Here is a 21,275-nt window from a genome sequence, read left to right on the forward strand (position 1 = left end):
TGGGGAGGGTGACCTTCCTCAGTGACCCTCTGTCCCCGAGCCCCCAGCAAACAGTGTGGCACAGACGAAGTGGAGGCAGCGCTTTTTAAAATCTCAGATGCTGCTTTATTTACCAAAGGTGCTGGCTCGGGGCTGGTTCTGCTGGCCAAGCCAGCCGATGGCTCTGGGGGTCCCAGCTCAGTCTTCCAAGGGCAAGACTGTACAGCCTTGCTGTGGGGGGTTGGGGGCAGGGTTCCCTCCCGGGGCCCTGGTGGGGTTCCCGCCCAGCGGCAGCCAGGGTGGGCAGTGGGTACCAGCACTGCCGTTTCAGGAAGGCACTTTCAGCTTCGGGGTCCCCAGGAAGAACTGCAGGACACGGTCGGCCAGGAGCGCCAGGCAGAAGTCCAGGAGCAGGACCTGGGCGATGACCAGCTTGAACTGTCGGGGCAGGGAGGGATGGTGAACTGGAGACCTGAAGCCCAGCCCAGGGTCACTGCCACAGGAGGGACCCATCAAGCTGAGCCCCAGGGTCACCTCCACAGGGCCACTGACCTCCACAGGGATGTCCACGAGGCCAAACTGGCTGTTGAAGTCGGGTGAGGAGCCGAGGAGCAGGCCGACGATGGCCAGGAGTGAAACTGCCAGACTCCACACCAGGGGCTTGTTCTCCGGCAGGCTCTCCATGAAGGGCGGGCCCTGTGGGGATGAGGGACAGATGGCTTCATGGGGTGGGGCTGGGTGGGCACACAGGGAGTGTTTGGGTGGGGCCCAGGCCTTACTTTGTAGTTGATGGCGAAGGTGGCCATCTGCATGGCCATGGCCATGATGTAGACAGTGCTGTTGACCAGGCTCGGCTCAAACTCCTTGTACAAGTCCACGAACTGCTCCTGCCTACAAGGATACACGGGAGTCAGGGCCCCCTCTCCTGCTCCGGCTCACACACCCTCTGTGGCTTCCTGCTACTCAGAGCTAGTGACCTGCCTGGCCTAGTGCCCCTCCCTGGACTCCCTGGACAACCCCCAGGCTCTCCTGCTGATGTCCGTAGAGTCATCCTCCTGCTACTCTCAGCTGCAGGGACATCACCTCCTCCAAGGCAGCACTTACTTCTCGGGGCTCCGGGCCTGGGCCTCACGGTACAGGTAGACGAGGCTCAGGAAGTGCACAAAGAACTGGAGCATGACGGTGAGGATGGTGTACAGGTTGAAGATGTTAGGCAGGGGCCGTTCTCGGGAGAGGGTCTTGAGGGGCTGCAGCAGCAAGGCAGGTGGGGGAGTCAGGACCTGGCTCACTCAGGGCCACCCGGCCCACTCAGCAGGCAATAACCTCCCGGGAGAGCTTGTGTAGAGCCGCCACCAAATCCTGGGGGATTCCATGGGTCGGCACCAGTCCCCGGAGCCCTGCCTGCCTCTCACCCGAGCCCAGGGCTGCCTCCCTAGCCCTGGCTCCGCCATCCAGGCTCCCCTGGATGGCAGCCACAGGGGCCTGAGAATCATGAAGCAGATCCTGCCCTCCCTGGAGCCCACGGGACAGGCACAGTCCCGCCCAGCCAATCTCCTACCCCCTCCAGCCACCGGCGTCAGCTCATGCCTGTTTGGAGCCTATATGTCCAGTTCCCGGCGGCTGACCCCCCTGGTTCTTTACACCTCAGCCTGAGTGCCGGCGCCACACAGGCCTCCCCAGCTGTCCACCAGCCTGTCCTGTGTAGCCTGTGACCCGCTTTGTTGTTTTTTTACCCTCTTGATGATTGTTCATTGCTGGTGGGGCTCTGTGGGGCCCACCCCTGGGACCCCTGCCTGTGGACAGGTGTGGGACCCCAAGCTGTGCCACCTGGAGGGGTCTGGGTGCCTCAGTCCGCACCTGCCCTGCTGGCATTTCCTGAGCCATCCGAGGTATAGCCCCCACCTCTGGGGCCCCGAGTCCTGTAACTTGGGGATGACAATTCCCGTGCCTATAACAGCCTGGCCCTGGCTGGCCCATGCATCCCTGGCCTTCCAGCACCTCTGGGGCCCACCTTGGAACGGGAGATGAAGAGGAAGCAGCCGGCCAGCAGCAGCCCCTGTAGAGTGGCCTGGAAGTCACTGAACTTGACCCCTTCCAGGTAGAGGACGCTCTGGCTGTAGGCCAGGATGAGGGCATTGAGCGCCAGGATCTTGAACATCTGTAGCGTGGTCACCAGCGTGCAGCGGCCCTGCTTGATCACATGGCAGACTGCAGGGTGGTAGGGAGGCAGGTGTGGGTGTGGGTATGGGTATCAAGGGGGGAACGAAGGGAGGGGCAGCGGGGGCAAGCAACTCACTGCACTGGATGGATGAGAGCTTGGAGGTGAAGGGTGCTGCGATGCTGGCATCCCCCAGTTTCACAATGGGCGTGCTCTCGTCCTCGAGGTCTCGCAGCACCTGGCTCAGGCGGTCCTGTAGGGTAGGCAGTAGTCTGTCAGCCCTGGCCAGGATGGGGTGCAGCGCCTCCCGTCTTGGGACTCACCCTCTGGGAGGTTGGCTGCTCCTCGGAGGGAGGGAGCCCCGACCGCTGCTTGGCTGTCCTGGAGGTCGCTCTGATGCCACTGTTGCTCAGGGTTGGGCTGTCCCGGGGCCGCCGTCGCCGCTCGACAACCCGCTCAGGGGCGTTGGCCAAGAGCGCCACACCTGGGGGCAGGAGGGCGTCAGACGCGGAAGAGCGGGCTCCACGGAGGAGCAGATTGGTGGCTTCAGAGCCACTGCTCCTGAAGCCCCCCCAGCTGGCTCCCATGAGGACAGTTCCCAGACTTCCCATTTCACCTGACACCCTAAGAAGACCTCAGAGAGCGCCCATGTTGCTGTCTACAAACTACTTTAAGAAAACAAACCACCACCAACAAACGCCCACAAAATATGCAATGAAAGTACACACAACACTAGATGGCGCATCACCTGAGGTCAGGAGTCCGAGACCAGCCTGGCCAACATGGTGAAATCCCGTCTCTACTAAAAATACAAAAGTTAGATGGGCATGGTGGCTGGCGCCTGTAATCCTAGCTACTTGGGAGGCTGAGGCAGGAGAATTGCTTGAACCTGGGAAGTAGAGGTTGCAGTGAGCTGAGACTGTACTATTGTACTCCAGCCTGGGCAACAAGCAAGAAACTGTCTCCAAAAAAAAAAAAAAAAAAAAAAAAAAAGGGTTGGGTGGGATGCAGTGGTTCACACCTGTAATTCTAGTGCTTTGGGAGGCCAAGGTGGGTGGATCACTTGAGGTCAGGAGTTGGAGACCAACCTGACCGACATGGTGAAACTCCATCTCTACTAAAAATACAAAAATTAACCGGGCGTGGTGGCACGTGCCTGTAATCCCAGCTACTTGGGAGGCTGAGGCAACAGAATTGCTTGCCTGAACCCAGGAGGTGGAGGTTGCAGTGAGCCGAGATCGTGCCATTGTACTCCAGCCTGGGTGACAGAGCAAGGCTCCGTCCAACAAAAAAAAAAAAAAAAAAAAAAGGACAGGGTCTTGCACTGTCACTTAGGTTAGAGTGGATCACACCACTGCCTTGAACTCCCAGACTCAAGTGATCCTCTCACCTCAGCCTCCCAAAGCACTGTGATTCCAGGCAGGAGCCACAGTACTCAGCCACGTGTGTGCTTTTGACAGACATCTGGGGCTATGAACCATCTTTACGGCTTCAGCTCTGGGTTTTCTGAGTCACTCTCCCAACTTGTTGCCTCTCTCCTGGCCTCTGGCCTCCACCCTGCTCTGTTCCTGGGATACTCAAATCCCTTCCTGCCCTCAAAGCCCCTGACCTTGCCACCCCCTTCCATCCCCTGCACTGCTTCCTCATAGGAATTAGCGCCCCCATGGCTGTCACCAAGGGACGGGTCTGTTTTTCTAGCTCAGTGACATGTCCTCAACACCTGGCCCACAAAGGAAGGAACCACCCAAGCCCACAGCACTCACCCACATCAGCGTGCTTCAGAGCGCCCACATCGTTGGTGCCATCCCCACACATGAGGGTCACGTAGCCCAGCTCCTTCAGGCTGGTGATGACAAACTCCTGTGTCGGCGGAAACAGGCTGAGCAGGGGCTGCGTGCCTACCTCTGTGCCCCGACCCCTAGGGCTGTGCACATACCTTCTGCTTGGGGGCCACGCGGGCGAACACCTGCACGTGGGGGATGAGGCGGAGCAGCTGCTGGGGGTCGGTGGCCTGCAGGTGGGCCAAGCCGTCGCCTGTGAGGCACAGTGCGTGCTCCAGGGCCAGTGCCCTTGGGGAGCCCCGGGCCAGGGGCAGGACGATGCTGCCGTCAATGGAGCGCCACTCGCACTGCCGGCCTGCAGGCAGCACCTAGGGTTAGGGCTGGGGGCTTGGCTTCCCTGGGCTCAGAAGCGCCCTCCCTCCACTCGGACCCCAGCACTAGCTAGTCTCTCTTCTCCGGAGCCCCCACCCCCCTAACCACGCAGGTGACCCCCAGCCCTGCTCTGGGCACTCCACAAAGAACGTCCCTCAGGTGTGCAGGGTAGAACTAAGAGCCTGGGGCCTGAGCTACTTGCCTGAGAGCATGGGACAGAGCCAGATTAGAACCCAGGCAGTCTGACCCCAGCTAAGCCATGCGCCCACCTCATGCAAGGCCCCCCAACCTGAAACACACAGAACGGGGCTATGGCGCTCTCCTTGGGAAACCCCACACCAGGCCCTCACCTATCCCTGCGCCCGTGGCCTCTCTGAAATCCTGTTTTCTTGGGGCTGGGCCCCCTCCCCACTCTGACAGGGCCCCCGAGTTCTCAACGTCCTCTTGCTCCACTTCCCCTTTCTTGACGGCTGGCCCTGGCTTGGATGCTGGGCGCTGCGATGGCCGAGGGCGGCCCACCAGCCCTCCTGGCACTGGCCTGCTCACCCTGGACCGTCTCACCCTGAAGGGCAGCACACCTCCACCGGGGGGGCTGGTGCTGCAGCTGTTGCTAGACCAGCTTCACTTTTCAATCAACAATCCTGCTCATCTGCTCCAGGCCACCTGCCCACAATCCCCAGGCCCTGGAAGACCCCGGTAGCTGGGGCTGGGGCAGGGGGAGGCCTGGGACCAACAGAACAGGAGGGCAGGGACCGAGTCCTCTGAGAAGTGGCCTGGAGGTTCTGGAAGCCGCTCTGGCCCAGCCCTGTGGCAACCCCGCGCCATGTGGTTCTCCTTAGGGCCCTCTGTCAACACTCATGCAGGCCCTGGACTGTGTGCGCCCAGGGGGCTTCACCTCTAGCCCTGGGGCAGGTATCTGGTAAGCCCCACACCTCTAGCTGGGAGGGGCTGGATCTGTATGTCTGCCTCTTCATCAGTCTGAATCCAGGGCATTGCTCAAAGAGGTCACCAGGGACAGGTTGGAGCCATGAGCTCTGGAGTCAGGCTGTCTGGGTTCCAATCCTTAGCCATGGGGACATCAAGTGACCTGGGCAAGTGGGTTCACTTCTGAGCTTCTGTCCCTTCTCTACAAAGCAGGGGCCCTGAGAGCTGACCCAGCCAGCTTCCTCCTCTGTGGCGTGGGGAAGGCAAGCCACCCCGTGTGGTGCAGGGTGGGGTGGAGGGACCAATGTAGTAACACGCACAGAGTGCTCTGCCTGGGGTCTGGTGAGGCTGAACACTGAGCAAACTGTGCCATCAACTGCGGCTGAGGATGCCAGCAGTCCCTGTGCTTGGGAAGGGAGCGCTCGGTACATGGGCAGCTTGCTGGGCCAAAAAGGGTGTGAGATGAGGATGATGCTGAGGATAGGGAGTAAGCGTAGTAGGAGCAGTATCTGCCCATGAGTGCACAGGAAACCTGAGCTGGCAGTCAGACTGTCGCCTCATTATGGTAAATAAACACCTACACTCCACACTTCTCGGGACCTGTGATCCAGTGAACACTCGCATGCTGTCCGAGGTGCCCAGTGGGTCAGGGCTGTGATTAGTGGTGCCACTGTGGTGCCAGGCATTTGAAGACACTGTGCTGCTGAGGCCTGGCACACAGGTGGGCTGTTGCGATGGGCGCTGTTCTTGGACTCAGGGTCCCCCTTCCCCACTGTGGGCCAGGCTAGGGCCTCACCTTTCTCAGAGGGAGGCTGCAGGATCAGCGTGTGATCCTTTTCAATGAAGTGCAGCTCCTGGGCCACATGGCATGCAGTGAGCGGGTTGTCTCCTGTGATCATGACCACCTTGGGGAGAGAGGGGCAGAAGCTCAGCAGGGCAGCCTAGGGCCAAGCTCTAGACCAGAGACAAGGCTGCCAAGTCTCCTTCTAAGGCAGGCCACAGTGAGAGATCCTGGGCCTCTAACCGAGACCCTGAATGGGCTTCCAAGGGCCACAATCCACCCCCACCCAGGTCATTTTACACAAATGATACGTGTATGTGTCCTTCTGAAGACACCCTTAGCTTGGATTTGCAATACAAATGAACAACCTGCCCTTGAGGTGGGCCCTCTTTGCTTGGTAGCTGCCTATGGGGGTAATATTTCAATGAACAGGAGGATGGGACCATGACCTCTGGGCCTGGTGGGGACTAACCACATCACCCATCTGACCCAGAGTCATCATCCTTTGAGACAGCTCACTCGCCCCTTGTCTTTTAGCAAAAGACACCCTAAGTCCCAAAATAGAAAACACAAGCCACCAGAAGCCACCAGGACAGGCAGACACTGCCCCCTACCCCTCAACTCCCCAGCCTCAGCTGCCTTCTCTCCAGGATGGCGGTGGATCAGGGAAGTGGAGAGAAGTGCCCCCAGCTTTCCATGATGTGGGGGATGAGGGGAGTGGTCTGTGGAGGTAAGAGGAGCCAGCATAGGCTGGTCCCAGAGTGTCCTTGGGCCAGGAGCAACGTTAGCACCTGAGCTATCATCTTGCTCAGCCAAAATGTGCAGCCTGTGAGACCTGGGTGCCCACCCCCACCATGAAGCTGTAATTGTCATCTCCTCGCCTCTATTTCCCATGCAGAGGGTGGAGCCAACCCATCCCCATACCCGGTGGGACGCATTCTGGATCTCCCGGATCACGGCCTTGGAGTCAGCCTTGAGCGGGCAGGAGACCACGATGAAGCCGACGAACTTGAGGCTGCACTCCAGGGCCTCCCGCTTGACTTCCCGGGCCTGTGGACAGACGGGGTACCCTCACCATCTGTCCCTCCCTCTACCCACAGTCTGCATTTCCTGAGCTCTGACCATGCGCTAGGAACCAGGGGGATGATGGAAGGCCCTGTTCCCGTAGCGGGGACATGCGAGGGTTGGGAGGGGAGAAATGCCAGGAGGGTACCAGGCACGCTTGGGGGGTGGGATCTGGCAGTGACTGGGAAGTCTGGGTCCCCCGAATGTGGCTCTATGTCCTGGTTGTGGACATGGGCACACCACAGAGTCCCTTGTGCCTCAGCTTCCAAGTCAATGAAGTAGGGACTCTCCCAATAATGTTGGAGTTTAGCCATGAACTCTTACTCCCCGGGGCTCCACCACATACCAGTGACTGGGCAGAGACCCCCTGGCCTTAGGGAGATCACACTGCACCAGGGGAGATGCATGATCAAGAAGGTCACAGAAATCAGAGTACTGAGTGCCACGAGAGAGGAGGTGGGAATGGAATCCAGAGGGGTGTGGAAAGGCCTCAGAAGTGCCCACTCTGAAGGCGATGACGACCTGGGCCACTGGGAAGGGGGCTCCAGGTGCAGGAACGGGGCAGAGCATGCAGGCTGTGAGCCGTGGCCTGGGCTCTGCACACAGCACTGCAACCTAAGGCTAAATTCTGGAAGGATCTACAACTGTAGGATGCAAGCAGAACAAACAGGAGCCAGGAAGAAGCCACGCTGCAGATGTGCCGGTGGTGGAGGCACAGGGTGGGATGTGTGGAGGATGGATGGTGAGAGGACTGATGCCACCAAGCCCTGCCCAAGACCAGGGCAGAAGAGTAGAGCCAGGGACACACCAGGACTGGGGCAGGTGAGGCCTGCATGTGCTCTGCATGAGCCAGGACTGGGTGGTTCCCCACAGCAGGAGACAGACTGAGTGCCATTTGGGGTCTCCAAAGGTAGAAGCTAGAAGTGGGGCAAGGAGGACAAAATCGCGACCATTCAACTTGGCACTGTAGGGCACAGGAAGTGACTCAGGGAGGAGCTGACGGGCCAGGCACATGGTGAAGGCGGGTGGGGGAGCCTGGGCCCGTACCTGCTGGTGAGTGAGGTGTCCCAGCTCCTTGTACCCCAGCGCCAGGACGCGGGCTCCTTCCCGGGAGATCTCGGTGTGGATGTAGTGGTAGTCAGGCGGGCACTGGGAGAACTGCAGGGAACGCAGGGGGATGTCACGGGCTGCCCCGCGCCCCACCCCTTGCCCCAGGCTGAGGCCAGCTCACCATGGAGTGCAGGGTTTCGGGGGCCCCCTTCACGGCCGCGATGTAGCAGAGGTCAGTGGAGCCCAGCTTCTCATACGAGGCAAGCACGGACATTCGCTTCAGGGCACTGGCAAAATGAAAGCGCTGGTGAATTTTCAGCCCCTGAGTTTTAATACTTCGGGGGAATACTTTCTCATCTGGAAACAAATAAGTACGAGTCCTGAGGGGCTTTGCTCCAAAGAGGCAGCCAAGCCCCTATCTCTCCCCCCGGCCTTCCCCACCTCCCTCCTGCCACCCCCAGGGCCTGATCGGGGGCTGCGGGCTAGAGCAGGGGTTGGTCCAGAGCTGGGAGACCTGGGCTCGGAGGACCCTGGTACTGTGGCTTCCGCCAGGACAGGGCAGATTACAACCCAGAGGAACACCCAAGGATGTGGCTTGTCCTGGGTCTAAGGTGAACCTCTGGCCATCCACCTCGGGGAGCATCAGAACTGTAGGTCTGTCTGTCCCCAAGATCCTCTGAAGGGTGCAGCCCACCTGCCTAGGGCTGTGAGAGCCAGTGGCTCCCCCTTTCTGGGCCTGAGGCCCCAGCCCCTCACCTTTGGTCAGCGTCCAGTCCACGGCCGTCAGCATGGCCTTCTCTAGGGGGTCACCCACGAGGGTGCCGTCGTCCAGCTGCATGAGCGAGTGGCACGAGGCCAGGGCCCGGTGTGTTTCTACAGGGATGTTGGACACAGGAGTCACCTCCTTCCCGTCTCTGCAAGGACAGGGAACAGCTGGTTACAGGGTGCAGGCGGGTAGGGCGAAGCTACATCTCCATCAGCAGAAGAACCCATTGACATTCATTCTGTGCCAGTCACTGGGGGCCTTGGGCGCCAACTGTGTCTTTGAGACCCGCACCTGCTTCACAGATGCCCCCAGAAGCCAGGCATCGTGCATGCGGGTACTGGGGTCGCATGGCTGGCGTGGGATGTTCCAGGCCTGAGCTAAGCCCCCATGCCGCTGCCACGGCTCACGCCCAGGACTTTGTGGGGAGCCCCTGGAAATGAACCCCTGAGGCAGGGCCTCTGACGGGCCCTCACTGCAACAGCTTGGGGTGGATGGGCCACCTGTCTCTCGACTTCCCAGAAACCCCATCTGGGTGACCTTTGGCCCAGGCCCCCGACACTCACCTCAGCCCGGCAACACCGCGCACCACCAGGCTGTCACTGGTCAAGGTCCCCGTCTTGTCAAAGCAGCACACCTCGACCTTGCCAGCAAAGGGGATCCGGAAGGGCTCTGTGCAGTACATGTCTAGGGGTGGGAGTGAGGTCAGGGGTCCTGCTTGGCCCCAGCCCACTCGGCCCCACCCCATTTGACACACTCACAGAGCTTGGCCAGGGCGATGAGGGAGGTGTTCACGGCCAGGGACAGCTCGATGGGCAGCTCAGGAGGCACAACCGAGGTGAGGATCAGGGTGCACTCCAGAAACAGCTTGTAGCGGTTCCGGCTGGGGTCCTTGGTACCTGTGGAGACAGGGCCTGCCAGCCTGGGGCCTCGGAGGGCGGGAGTAGGGGACCGCAGAGGCCGTGGCGCTTACCTTCAATCCATACGTAGGCGGCTGCAGCAATGGCAAACACCAGGAGGAAGAGGATGAAGATGAAGGTCTCCAGGTTGTTCGCAGTCACCCTCTTGACCCCGAAGAGGATGGTGCGCAGCAGTTTGCCCTGGAGGGATGGAGGGACAGTCTTTCTGCTGTCTGGGCTCCCTCCAGCACCTCAGGCCGGGGAGAGGGGGCCTGGTCTCGGGGTGGCCTCTGTACCCTGGCCCAGGTCCAGGGCTGTGCTGCCAGAGTCAGCCCATGGGGTAGATATTCTGAGGTCTGAAAGGGTTGATGCCTTGGCTGTCCAACTGCCCTGGGGTCCACCCTCCCCAGACCTGGCCCTGCACCTGGGATGTGTTGAATCCGGTTCGCAAGACGTAGGCCACACACCCGTTGTCTACCGCTGGGGAGAGAAGCAGAGTCACTGTCATGCCTGTCTCCTCGTCCTGACTCTCTCATGATCAAGCAAACAGGCAAAGTGGGTGGGAGCCCAGATACCCCTAGATGCTCGTGAGGCACCTACGCTTCAGGCCCGTGGTGGCTTTCTGTGGGGGAATGTGCTGCACCACCTTGGTGCCCCCGAAGATGACATGCAGCCGGGAGTCGGCCTGGAGGTCCAGCACCCTGTCTGGGCTGAGGTCTTCGATGGGTTCCTGGGGAGGAAGATCATGAATCTGGATGACCAGGCCCACCTTGGTTCCTTTTCCATCTGAGTTCCTGGACAGCTGGACCTTGAGGCTGGAATGAGCCAGGGGGCTCCCCACCCAACCAGCACATTCCACCCAGCTCCCGGGTCCTCACCCTCACCCCATCCTGTCTTTCCCCACTGCACTCACAGTACCCGTTCCCTGGGGCCTACACCTAGCCTCGTCCGGGACTCACCCGCTCCAGGCTGCTCCCAGCCCACCTTGGTCTGACATCCCAGGGCACCAATGTACCCTGGATGCCCTTGGCTCTCTCATCTCCTTCCTCGCCCCCACCACCCAGCTCTCCAGTACACAGAGCTCATCCATGCTCACCCTGCCTCCTCCGCCTGTGCCTGGGGGGATCCCTGCCACCCCCTGGGCCTCCACCTCCTGGCCTGTTTCCTCCTGAGTAGTTTGAGGATACCCATCCCCCACTAAGCACCTTCATCTGTGGCACGGACTCCCCCGTGAGCATGGCCTCGTCCACGATGCAGCGGCCTCGCAGCAGAAGCACGTCACACGGCACCAGGTTCTCCTGTGGGGAGCGGCCTGCAGGGCAGAGGTAGGAGGGTTGGCCAGAGGCCCTGAGGCTGGGGGTCCCACTGGGACTGAGCAGAACCCGGCCTCACCGATGGAGACGATGTCCCCTGGTACGATCTCATCACTGGCAATGGGCCTCCACTTGCGGCTCCGGTAGACCTGGGTGGGACACACGTGTGTCAGCACAGAAGCCGCATCTGTGCCACGCCCCCTACCTGGGTCTCCCCAGCAGCTGCACCTGGATCATGTGGGGCTTGTTGCCCATCTTCCGGATCTCCGACATGTTCCGCATCTGCTGCTGCACCAGCGAGGCCTCGAACGCCACCAGCATGGATAGCGTGAAAACGCTGTAGTACCAGTACTCATCCAGGCACCAGAGCCCCACACAGAACACCTGTGGGACGCCAGCCCGTCTGTTCTTGCTCTACCTGCCCTGTTCCCATGAGCCCCTTCTTTCTGCCCACCGGCTCTGACATGTGAGGATGGGGAGAAGCTTCCAGGTTTGGAAGTGGTGGGCAGGCTTGCTCCGGCTAGGAAAGCCCCAAGGGAGGAAATGGGGAGATGGGCCAGAGCTGCTGCCTTACCTGAAATACAAAGAAGGGGGCTGTGGCTCTCTCCTTGAAAAGCTCCGAGAAGTCAGGCACCACCATCTCAGCCCTGCAAGAGACCAGGCCCCATCCTGTTCCCAGGGCAAGGCCTCTGGGGTGTGGAGCCTCCACCCTGACCCCTCCAACCTGAGCATGGCAGGCCCCTCTCAAGAAACCAGAGCCACATGTGGGTGTCAGGAGCCCTGGCGAGCTTCCAGATGGGAGGATCCATTTGACTGTGGCTCTCCCTCATCCTGGCTGCGCCTGGGGTAGACACGCTGCCCGCCCACAGCCCTCGGCTCTGCATAAACCAGATGAAGCTCCTGAATCTGCAATATGCTCTTCCCGGCAGCCTGGGGCTGGTGTCAGACGAGAGCCCATCATCTGGTCGAATGACGCAGCAAGTAGAGAAGGAACCTCTGATTGAAGGATGGAGGCCCTGAAGCTACAGACAGCAGAAGACACTGAGACCCAGCCCCACCAAAGCTGAGATTTTCTACGATTCCTGAATTAAAGCCCCAGAATGGGTCAAGTAGGGTGGTTCATGCCTGTAATCCCAGCACTTTGGGAGGCTGAGGCAGGAGGAGTGCTTGAGCCCAGGAGTTGGAGACTAGCCTGGGCAACACCATGAGACCTTCTCTTTACAAAAATTTAAAAATTAGCTGGGGGTGGTGGTGCGTGCCTGTGGTCCCAGCTGTTTGGGAGGCTGAGGCAGGACGAATGCTTGAGCCCAGGAGTTCAAGGCTGCAGTGAGCCATGATCACACCACTGCACTCCAGCCTGGGTAACAGAGTTAGACCCTGTCTCCAAAAAAAAAAAAAAAAAAAAAAAAAACAAAACCACAAAACAAACAAAAACAAAACGCTCAAGAATGCAACAACTCGGGCCTAAGGGTGTGTTCTGCAGCACTCTGTGCTAGGGCCCAATCTGATCAGGGCGCCAGTCATGTCAACGAGGGTCATTCTCGCTCTGCCCTTTAACTGGATGGACGTCTTATGTATGGGATGTGAAAAGAGGAAACCAAAGAGCAACCCCGTTGCTATGAAACAATAAGCCCTTCCCTTGTATCTTGCTGGGTACCTTTGCGTGAGTAAGAAGAGCATGAAAGGGAACGTAGTTACCACAGGTCATTAATGTGACTGGCCAACCTTGGGGTAGGGGAAGTCGCTAAATGTTTCTTATAAATCCTTGTATTAGACTGATAGTTGTAGTCAACATATCTGTAATCTCTGAACAGTGATTAAGTCAGGAAAGAGCTCCCTAGGTGTTCTGTGGGTTTCCAGGTTGAGGACCATTGTCACAAGGCCATGATGGGGTCTGGAGCCCAGTTCTCAGCTCCCAGCCACGTGTCAGCATTTGCAGTTTTGGTGAAGATGAAGGGATAGGGTGTGCATCACACATTGGCCATTGTATTCAGTACAAAAGACCAGACCTGGTCACTGTCTTCATCACCATTCCTGAAGTGCTGAGATGCGCAGACACGAAACAGTGAGGATTAAAATGTTCAGGTTGGGTGCAGTGACTCACGCCTGTAATCCCAGCACTTTGGGAGGCTGACTTAAGAGGATCGCTTGAGGCCAGGAGTTTGAGACAAGCCTGGGCAACATGGCGAGACCCCATCTTTACAGAAATAAACAAACATTTTTAAAGAATTTAAAATGAAGCAGTTGCTGAGGAGGGGCCACAGGCCAGACTCCTGTGGAGAACCTTATACTCAGGGTCTCACACCTCAGAGCACGGGCTTCCAGCTGCAGGCCCTCTGGGGTTCCTGCCAACAGGCAAGTTCAGGGGAGACTGGACTTAGAGCATGTTGCTCAAACGGCGTCACATTCACCTGGGATGTTTGGCTAAAAGGGCAGATTTGGCCAGGTGCAGTGGCTCACGCCTGTAATCCCAGCACTTTGGGAGGCCACCATGGGAGGATCACCTGAGGTCAGGAGTTCGAGACCAGCCTGGCCAACATGGTGAAACCCCTGTCCCTACTAAAAATACAAAAATTAGCCAGGGGTGGTGGTGGGGGGCCTGTATTCCCAGCTACTTGGCAGGCTGAAGCAGGAGAATTGCTTGAACTAGGAAGGCGGAGGTTGCGGTGAGCTGAGATTGCGTCACTGCACTCCAGCCTAGGTGACAGAGCGAGACTCAGTCTCAAAAAAAAAATATTAATAATAAATAAATAAAAGGGCAGATGCCTCTGTCCCGTTTCCTAGGCACCCTGAATCAGGAGAGGAGCAGGACAGAAAGGCAAAGGTGCTACAAGCAAATCAAGGACTCACTTGTTGCTCCCAAATTTCTTCTCAGCTGCTCGGATCTCTGAGTCTTCCTGGAAGCCTCTGTTGCTCTGATAGTATGAGAAGGCGTTTCCCACAGGAAAGGCCACGGGGACAAACTGCTTCTTCTCCAGGGCATCGTAGGAATACTTGATCTTCTGGAATTCGAAGGACAGCACCTCGAGCCCGTCTTCGCCCTGTGGCAGAAGATGTGTTCGCCACAGAGGCCCCTGACCTTGGGGTGTCAGCGCCTGAGAATCCCACTCAAGCCCCTCCTCCAGGAGCCCAGCAGTCCCTACCTCATTGCGGTGCAGGGCCACAAGCTCTGTGGAGCCATTGTTGGGGGTTGGCACCACCTTCACGAACGTCGCTTTGCTGGGGTCATACTCCTGACAGAGACAAAGAAAGCACTGCGGCTTAGCTCTTCTCAACCTACAGTTCCAAGACCTCCCCTGGGGAGGTTTTGGATGCAGCAGCTCTATTTTTCTATATTCTGAAACATGCCACTGGGCTCTGGTGCTGCCTCTGTCACTCCTTCGTCTATCATCAGGACAAAGGAGACCACCTTGCTGTGCCTCTGGTGCCATACTTAAAGCTGAGAGCCCAAGGCTGTACGCGGTGACTCACACCTGTAATCCCAGCACTTTGGGAGGCCAAGGTGGGCGGATCACTTGAGGTCAGGAGTTCGAGATCACCCTGGCCAAAGTGGCGAAACCCTGTCTCAACTAAAAATACAAAAATGAGACGGACATGGTGGTGCACACCTATAATCTCAGCTACTTCAACCTGGGAGGCGGAGGTTGCAGTGAACCAAGATTGCATCACTACACTCCAGGCTGGGTGATAGAGTGAGACCCCATCTCAATTAAAAAAAAAAAAAAAACAACAGCCAGGCACAGTGGCTCACGCCTGTAATCCCAGCACTTCGGGAGGCCAAGGCAGGCAGATCACGACGTCAGGAGATTGAGACCATCATGGCTAACACGGTGAAACTCCATCTCTACTAAAAATACAAAAAATTAGCCGGGTGTGGTGGCAGGTGCCTGCAGTCCCAGCTACTTGGCAGGTTGAGGCAGGAGAATGGCGTGAACCTGGGAGGCAGAGCTTGCAGTAAGCCAAGATCGCGCCACCACACTCCAGCCTGGGTGACAGAGCGAAACTCCGTCTCAAAATAAAAAGGTCGGGCGCAGTGGCTCACGCCTGTAATCCCAGCACTTCGGGAGGCTGAGGCAGTGGGGCGGGGGTGGGGGCAAATCACGAGGTCAGGAGTTCGAGACCAGCCTGGCCAATATGGTGAAACCCCGTCTCTACTAAAAATACAAAAAAAAAAAAAAAAAAAAGTTGGGCATGGTGGCAGTCACCTCTAGTCTCAGCTACTTGGGAGGCTGAGGCAGAAGAATCACTTGAACCCGGGAGGCGGAGGTTGCAGTAAGCCGGGGTTGTGCCACTGCACTCCAGCCTGGGCTACAAAGCCAGACTCCGTCTCACAAACAAACAAAAACCTCCAAAAAACAAAACAAAAACAAAAACAACAAAAACAAAAAAGCTGGGAAGCTGGGTGCACAGACAGCACCGAATGTCCAGGACTCTGCTCTGCTGATGGTGACATGAACTCAAATAGGAAGAAGGCTGCCGGGCACCCACCCAGTATGCCCTCAATTCACATGAGCCAAGCCCCCGCCCCCATCACAGGCCCCCTGGCCTTCTGCTCAGCGCTGCCTCTTCCACCAACCCTGCTCACTACACTCCACAGCTCCACATGCACATGGGGCTCCACCTCGCTTCAGCCTCAGCAAAGGGCCTTCGCACGTGTTTTCTCCGCCCGGAATACACATTAACACAGCTCCTTTGCTGCCTTAGGCTTTTGCTGAAACATCACCTTCCCAGGAGCCCCTCCCTGGCTGCCCCATCTAAAGTTCCCGGCAATGTTCCATCCTGTCCTGATGTTAGATGTCATCTCTCTTTAGCATCAACTGCTGACTATGAGTTCTCCCTCCCAGTAACACCACAAAGGCAGGGGGATTTATCTGTTTTGTTCACTGCTGTTTCCCCAGCACCAAGGACACAGAAATGTTGAATGGAGCTCGTTCAGTGCTCCCTGGATCCTGTGAACCGCATCCATCCCTCTGCGGCTCTGCTAGACGGAGCCGCATGGAGACCCGGGAGCACAATGACGACCCGCAGAAACAAAGCACCATCCCACGGGTGGTTCATGGGCCTCCAAACCAGGCAGCAAATAATAACAATCACATAACTACAAATGTGACGTCATGGAAGAAAGGTACAAGAGGCTATACGCCATGCTGGCCCCAGGGATGGCACTTTGCAGATATCATCTCCGTTCTCATGATGGCACCCAGAGGTAGGTGTTACGGTTCTCGGTTTACAGAACGGGGAAACTGAAACTCAGAAGGCAGAAGCGGCCCTTTCTGAGATCTGAATCAAACCCAGACCCGCCTCTCCTGGCTGATGGCTGATCAGCTCCTCCCACTTCTCCAGCCCTGGAGAGGAAGTTAAGAGCTAAGCTGTTTAGCTGCAGGTCAAAAGGCAGCTGAAGTTTGAGCGGTGCCACAGTCCCCTTAACCTCTATTTTGTCCCTCATTGGCATCTTTCACTGTACTACCTCAAAAGCCACCAAGTTGAGCTCCTCCCCTGGGATAAATCTCTTTGAAGGACAGAACAGGTTCAGTCTCTCAGGAGAGAAGAATGAGGATTCTACCCACATTCAGAGCCAGAGAGGATAGGGGGCTTCTGTCTTTCTGTAGCCCTTGATGCTGTTCCCTTTTCCTCTTCTTGAGGCAAACACACTCCTGGGATCAGAGGGGAAGCGTCCTGATATACCTCAGTGTCCATGGCTGCAAACCTGCTGGTGTCACCTGAGGCAGGCCCAGAGAGATGGCACAGTCACTGCTTCAGGCCCAGGGCAGCTCACATTCACCAACTCCTCCGACGACACTTGGTCATTCAGAACTATAGGTCAGGAGCGCGACCTTGCTTGCTGTTGTATCCTGAGCAGAACTATCACCACCCTCATTTTGCGAAAAGACATCGTGTTAGTGACTCGCTCATAAACACTTCTGCCTCTCTTCAACATTGTGATTAACTGCATTTCATGCTCCCTTCCATCACAGTATGGAAGACCACTGAGCACTGGACAGCAAGACTTGGTTCAGTCTACGAACAAATTAAGCTTCATAGATGGGGGAAACCTATCCGAGTGGTCTCACCTTACACTTTGAAAACCAAGGTAAGAGACAAACGAGAAGGAAGATAGGCCCGTTTCCAAAACAACAAGAGTAGTCGCTAATATGGGAACTAGCATTAAGAAGTCCTACCTGACCTGGGCGACGTACGCTGGGCCCTGCGCTAAGCCTTTTACAAGTATTACATTATTGAATCTAAATGACCATACCAGGGAGGACTTCAGAGAAAGGAAATAACCCGCACCAGGGTTGCACAGCAAGTCAGCAGCGGGGTCATGATTAAGCCTGCGCCGAAGTGTAGAGGGTGTCCCTGGGGACCCAGGCCCAGCAGATGGGTGGCCCAGGTCGGGATGGTGACCGACAGGAAGGCCGCAGCTGGGACCTACCGCGAGGCCCGACCCTGCTGGGGGTCGGGCTCGCGCGTACACACTTACCGGGGTGCAGGTGAGCGCGCAATGCGCGTGCACAGACCAATGCCCCGAGAGGACAGTGAGCGCGTGCGCGAGGCAGATGGTGGCAAGCACGAGCAGCGCGGCTTCGGGGATCTGCACCCAACTGCTGCCCCAGCCCCAGCAGCCAGCGGCTGCGGCACCCAACCAGGCCGGATAGAGCAGCCCGGCGAATGGCAGCACCGTGAGGCGCCGCAGCAGCGCCAACCGCCGGTACGGCCACACGGCAGCGACCAGCTCGTCACCGTTCGCTATGAGCGCCGGCCCGGCGGCAAGGAGCGCGCGCGGCTGCGGCGCGGGCTTGGGCTGCCCGTCAGGCCGGGCCCCGCAAGGGCGGGCCGCGCAAGGCCGGACCCCGCAGGGCACCGCGTTGCCCACCGCCGCCGCTGCCGCCATCTTTCCTAGCGCCCGCGCTAACTTCCGGGCAGAGGAACGCCTCACTTCCGAAGTTTTACTTCCGGTAAGCCCTGAGCGCCGCCATGGCGGCCTGGACTAGGAAGAGCCGGGGCAACAAAGCAGGCGGGCCCCGGCAGGGACTACTGCGGATGCCGCCATGGCAGGCTGTGGCCGGAAGAAGAAGCACGGCGTCGCCATGACAGAGAGGGACTGAAAGACCTAACGCTGCCTGCCTCCGCTGCCACGCCGGACCGAGACCGGAAAAGAAAAGGCCGGCAAGGCGGGCTGGGCGCCACCATGACAGCCTGAATCAAAAAAAGCGAGCCCTCCTCCGTGGCTACACCAGCACCATCTGTCACGAGGGGCGGAGCCTGCACCCTGCAGAGGCGGGGTCGGGAGCTCCGGCGTTCCAGAGGCGGGGCCTGTTGCGAGGGCGGGGCTTGTGAGGGGCGGGGTCGGGGACCGCCCCGGAACACCACCACACCGGACCAGATAGGAATTATAAAAACTAGCCGATCGCGGTGGCTCACCCCTGTAATCCCAACACTTTGGGAGGCCGAAGCGGGCGGATTACTTGAGGTCAAGAGTTGAAGACCAGCCTGGCCAACATGATGAAACCACGTCTCTACTAAACATACAAAAATTAGCTGGGCGTGATGGCACATACGTGTAATCCCAGCTATTCAGGAGGATGAGGGAGGAGAACTGCTTGAATTCGGGAGACGGAGGTTGCAGTGAGCCAAGATTGCTCCACTGCACTCCAGCCTGGCCAACAGAACAAAACTGTCTCAAAAAAAATGAAACCACATCTCTACTAAAAATACAAAAATTAGCCGGGCGTGGTGGCACATGCCTGTAATCCTAGCTACTCGAGAGAATGAGGCAAGAGAATTGCTTGAGCCTGGGAGACGGAGGTTGCAGTGAGCCAAGATTGCTCAGCCTGGCCAACAGAGCAAGACTGTCTCCGAAAAAAAAAAAAAAAAATGAATTACAAAAAGTTACTACTTTAACATAAAAAATGAAAATTTGGTGTTTACTTGAAATTACATAGTTCTATATTATTAACTGTACTGTTGCATAAACGCAATTTGAACAAAACCACAATAGGACTACTTACCAGTACCAATTAGTAGGATTAAACAATTAGTATGTGTGACAAATAGTAACAATATTTTGTTTCTTTTTGTCCTCTGATACAGCAAATTTATTTAAACTTAAAATTTATTGGCTATTTAAATTTTGTAGCTTATATTGTTGCATATTCTTTTTTTAATTTTTTTTTTTTTTTTGAGATGGAGTCTCGCTCTGTCACCCGGGCTGGAGTGCAGTGGCCGGATCTCAGCTCACTACAAGCTCCGCCTCCGGGGTTTACGCCATTCTCCTGCCTCAGCCTCCCGAGTAGCTGGGACTACAGGCGCCCGCCAACTCACCCGGCTAGTTTTTTGTATTTTTTAGTAGAGACGGGGTTTCACTGTGTTAGCCAGGATGGTCTCGATCTCCTGACCTCGTGATCCACCCGTCTCGGCCTCCCAAAGTGCTGGGATTACAGGCTTGAGCCACCGCGCCCGGCCTTTTTAATTTTTTTGAGATGAAGTCTCACTCCGTGGCCCAGGCTGGAGTGCAGTGGCGCGATCTCGGCTCACTGCAAACTCCGCCTTCCCAGTTCAATCCATTATCCCATTTCAGCCTCCCAAGTAACTGGGATTACAGGCGCATGCCACTGCACCAGCTAATTTTTGTACTTTTTTTTTTTAGATGGAGTCTCACTCTCGCCCAGGCTGGAGTGCAGTGGCACCATCTCAGCTCACTGCTACCTAAGCCTCCCGGGTTCCAGCGATTCTCCTGCCTCAGGCTCCCAAGTAGTTGGCTACAGGCGTGGGCCACTACGCCCAGTTAATTTTTTGTATTTTCAGTAGAGACAGGGTTTCACTATGTTGGCCAGGTTGGTCTCGAACTCCTGACCTCGTGATCCACCCACCTCGGCCTCCCAAAGTGCTAGGATTACAGGCCTGAGCCAGCGTTCCCGGCCTAATGTTTTGTATTTTTAGTAGAGACTGGTTTCGCTATGTTGGCCAGGCTGGTCTTGAACTCCTGGCTTCTAATAATCTCGCCGCCTCAGCCTCCCAAAGTGCTAGGATTACAGGTGTGAGCCACGGTGCCCGGTCCTTGTCTTTTGTTTTGTTTTCTTGGGACGGAGTCTCACTCTCGCCCAAGCTGGAGAATATGCCTGGCTGCATATTCTTAAGATACATGACTTTGTAAAAGGAGAAAGGAAATGTAATAGGACTTAATAATCAGATAGTATTGAATAAGATAATCTTCAGTAAAAATAGGAATGACATGTTTCTGTCCCATTATACAGTTCGGTATACTTACTTTTTCAGTTTTTTCTCCAGTATTAATTCTTTCCCATGCAAGGTCCAACCTTCTGCTCTTGGAGTCTGGGACTGGACCCCTTTCTGGTAGAAATACCTTTATAGAATGTTTACTCCAGGCCAGGCAAGGGTGGCTCACACCTGTAATCCCAGCACTTTGGGAGGCCAAGGCAGGCGGATCACGAGGTCAGGAGATCGAGACCATCCTGGCTAACACGGTGAAACCCCGTCTCTACTAAAAATACAAAAAAATACAAAAAATAAAAATTAGCAGGGCACGGGGAAATGTGCCTGTAGTTCCAGCTACTCGGGAGGCTGAGGCAAGAGAATCGCTTGAACCTGGGAAGCAGAGGTTGCAGTGAGCCGAGATCGTGCCACTGCACTCCAGCCTGGGCGACAGAGCCAGACTCCGTCTCAAAAAAAAAAAAAAAAAAAAAAAGTGGTTTACTCCAGTTTCTCCCTGCATTTAATAATTTTGTTCCCTTTAAGGCGTGTTTTTATTTTATTGACTGAAAATGAGTAGCCTGAGAAGTAAAGTGTAGGAAGCCTTGGCCATAGGACTAATAGCCTCATCTTAAATTCCTGATCTCTGGAGGACATGAGGGCCTCCTACCTGTTCCAGTGACCTGGGAGTCTCCCCAGCTCCAAGGCATGGGGATGGCTTCGTTGAACACAGAGTCTGGAATTCCATGCACACTCGTGTGACCAGTGTTCTGGAAAAAGAAGCAGGAAGGGGCTGGACGCAGTGGCTCACACCTGTAATCCCAACACTTTGAGAGGCCGAGGCGGGCGAATCACGAGATCAGGAGTTGGAGACCAGCCTGGCCAACATGGTGAAACCCCATTTCTACTAAAAATACAAAAATTAGCCGGGAGTGGTGGCAGGCGCCTGAAATCCCGGTTACTCGGGAGGCTGAGGCAAG

At 56.8% G+C, this 21,275-nt stretch overlaps 1 protein-coding gene across 3 annotated transcripts; it reads right to left on the minus strand.

Annotated features, from left to right (window-relative positions):
- Positions 1–68: 68 nt before the first annotated feature.
- On the minus strand, positions 69–17,992 carry LOC105488858 (ATPase 13A1). 3 transcript variants are annotated; one of them, XM_011754304.3, is made up of 26 exons: positions 17,567–17,992; positions 14,229–14,318; positions 13,936–14,126; positions 11,660–11,732; positions 11,314–11,469; positions 11,165–11,234; positions 10,978–11,084; positions 10,373–10,502; positions 10,197–10,252; positions 9,847–9,973; positions 9,635–9,772; positions 9,440–9,560; positions 8,867–9,024; positions 8,292–8,467; positions 8,108–8,218; positions 6,920–7,045; positions 6,011–6,119; positions 4,074–4,273; positions 3,901–3,997; positions 2,461–2,621; positions 2,276–2,390; positions 1,991–2,187; positions 1,084–1,226; positions 759–870; positions 532–675; positions 71–417 (listed from the first exon to the last, which is right to left on the minus strand). In XM_011754304.3, exons 1-26 carry the CDS (start codon positions 17,975–17,977, stop codon positions 307–309), a joined length of 3,630 nt encoding a protein of 1,209 aa, XP_011752606.1. In that variant the 5' UTR covers positions 17,978–17,992; the 3' UTR covers positions 71–306. The 3 variants fall into 3 exon arrangements, with proteins under 3 accessions (XP_011751988.1, XP_011752606.1, XP_070942093.1); XM_011753686.2 differs by having other exon boundaries at positions 69–417; positions 532–870; XM_071085992.1 differs by lacking the exon at positions 17,567–17,992 and adding an exon at positions 16,771–17,478 and having other exon boundaries at positions 532–870.
- Between the last annotated feature and the right edge of the window lie 3,283 nt (positions 17,993–21,275).

The sequence above is a fragment of the Macaca nemestrina genome, chromosome 20 (assembly GCF_043159975.1).
Source record: "Macaca nemestrina isolate mMacNem1 chromosome 20, mMacNem.hap1, whole genome shotgun sequence".
Taxonomy (NCBI): domain Eukaryota; kingdom Metazoa; phylum Chordata; class Mammalia; order Primates; family Cercopithecidae; genus Macaca; species Macaca nemestrina.

Coding starts and splice junctions, on each gene's coding strand:
- LOC105488858 (XM_011753686.2), bottom strand. CDS start 17,977: ATGGCGGCAGCGGCGGCGGTGGGCAACGCGGTGCCCTGCGGGGTCCGG. Junction 2,622..3,900: donor TCTGAAGCACGCTGATGTGG/GTGAGTGCTGTG, acceptor TCCTGCCCCCAG/GTGTGGCGCTCTTGGCCAAC. Junction 418..531: donor TCGTGGACATCCCTGTGGAG/GTCAGTGGCCCT, acceptor CTGCCCCGACAG/TTCAAGCTGGTCATCGCCCA.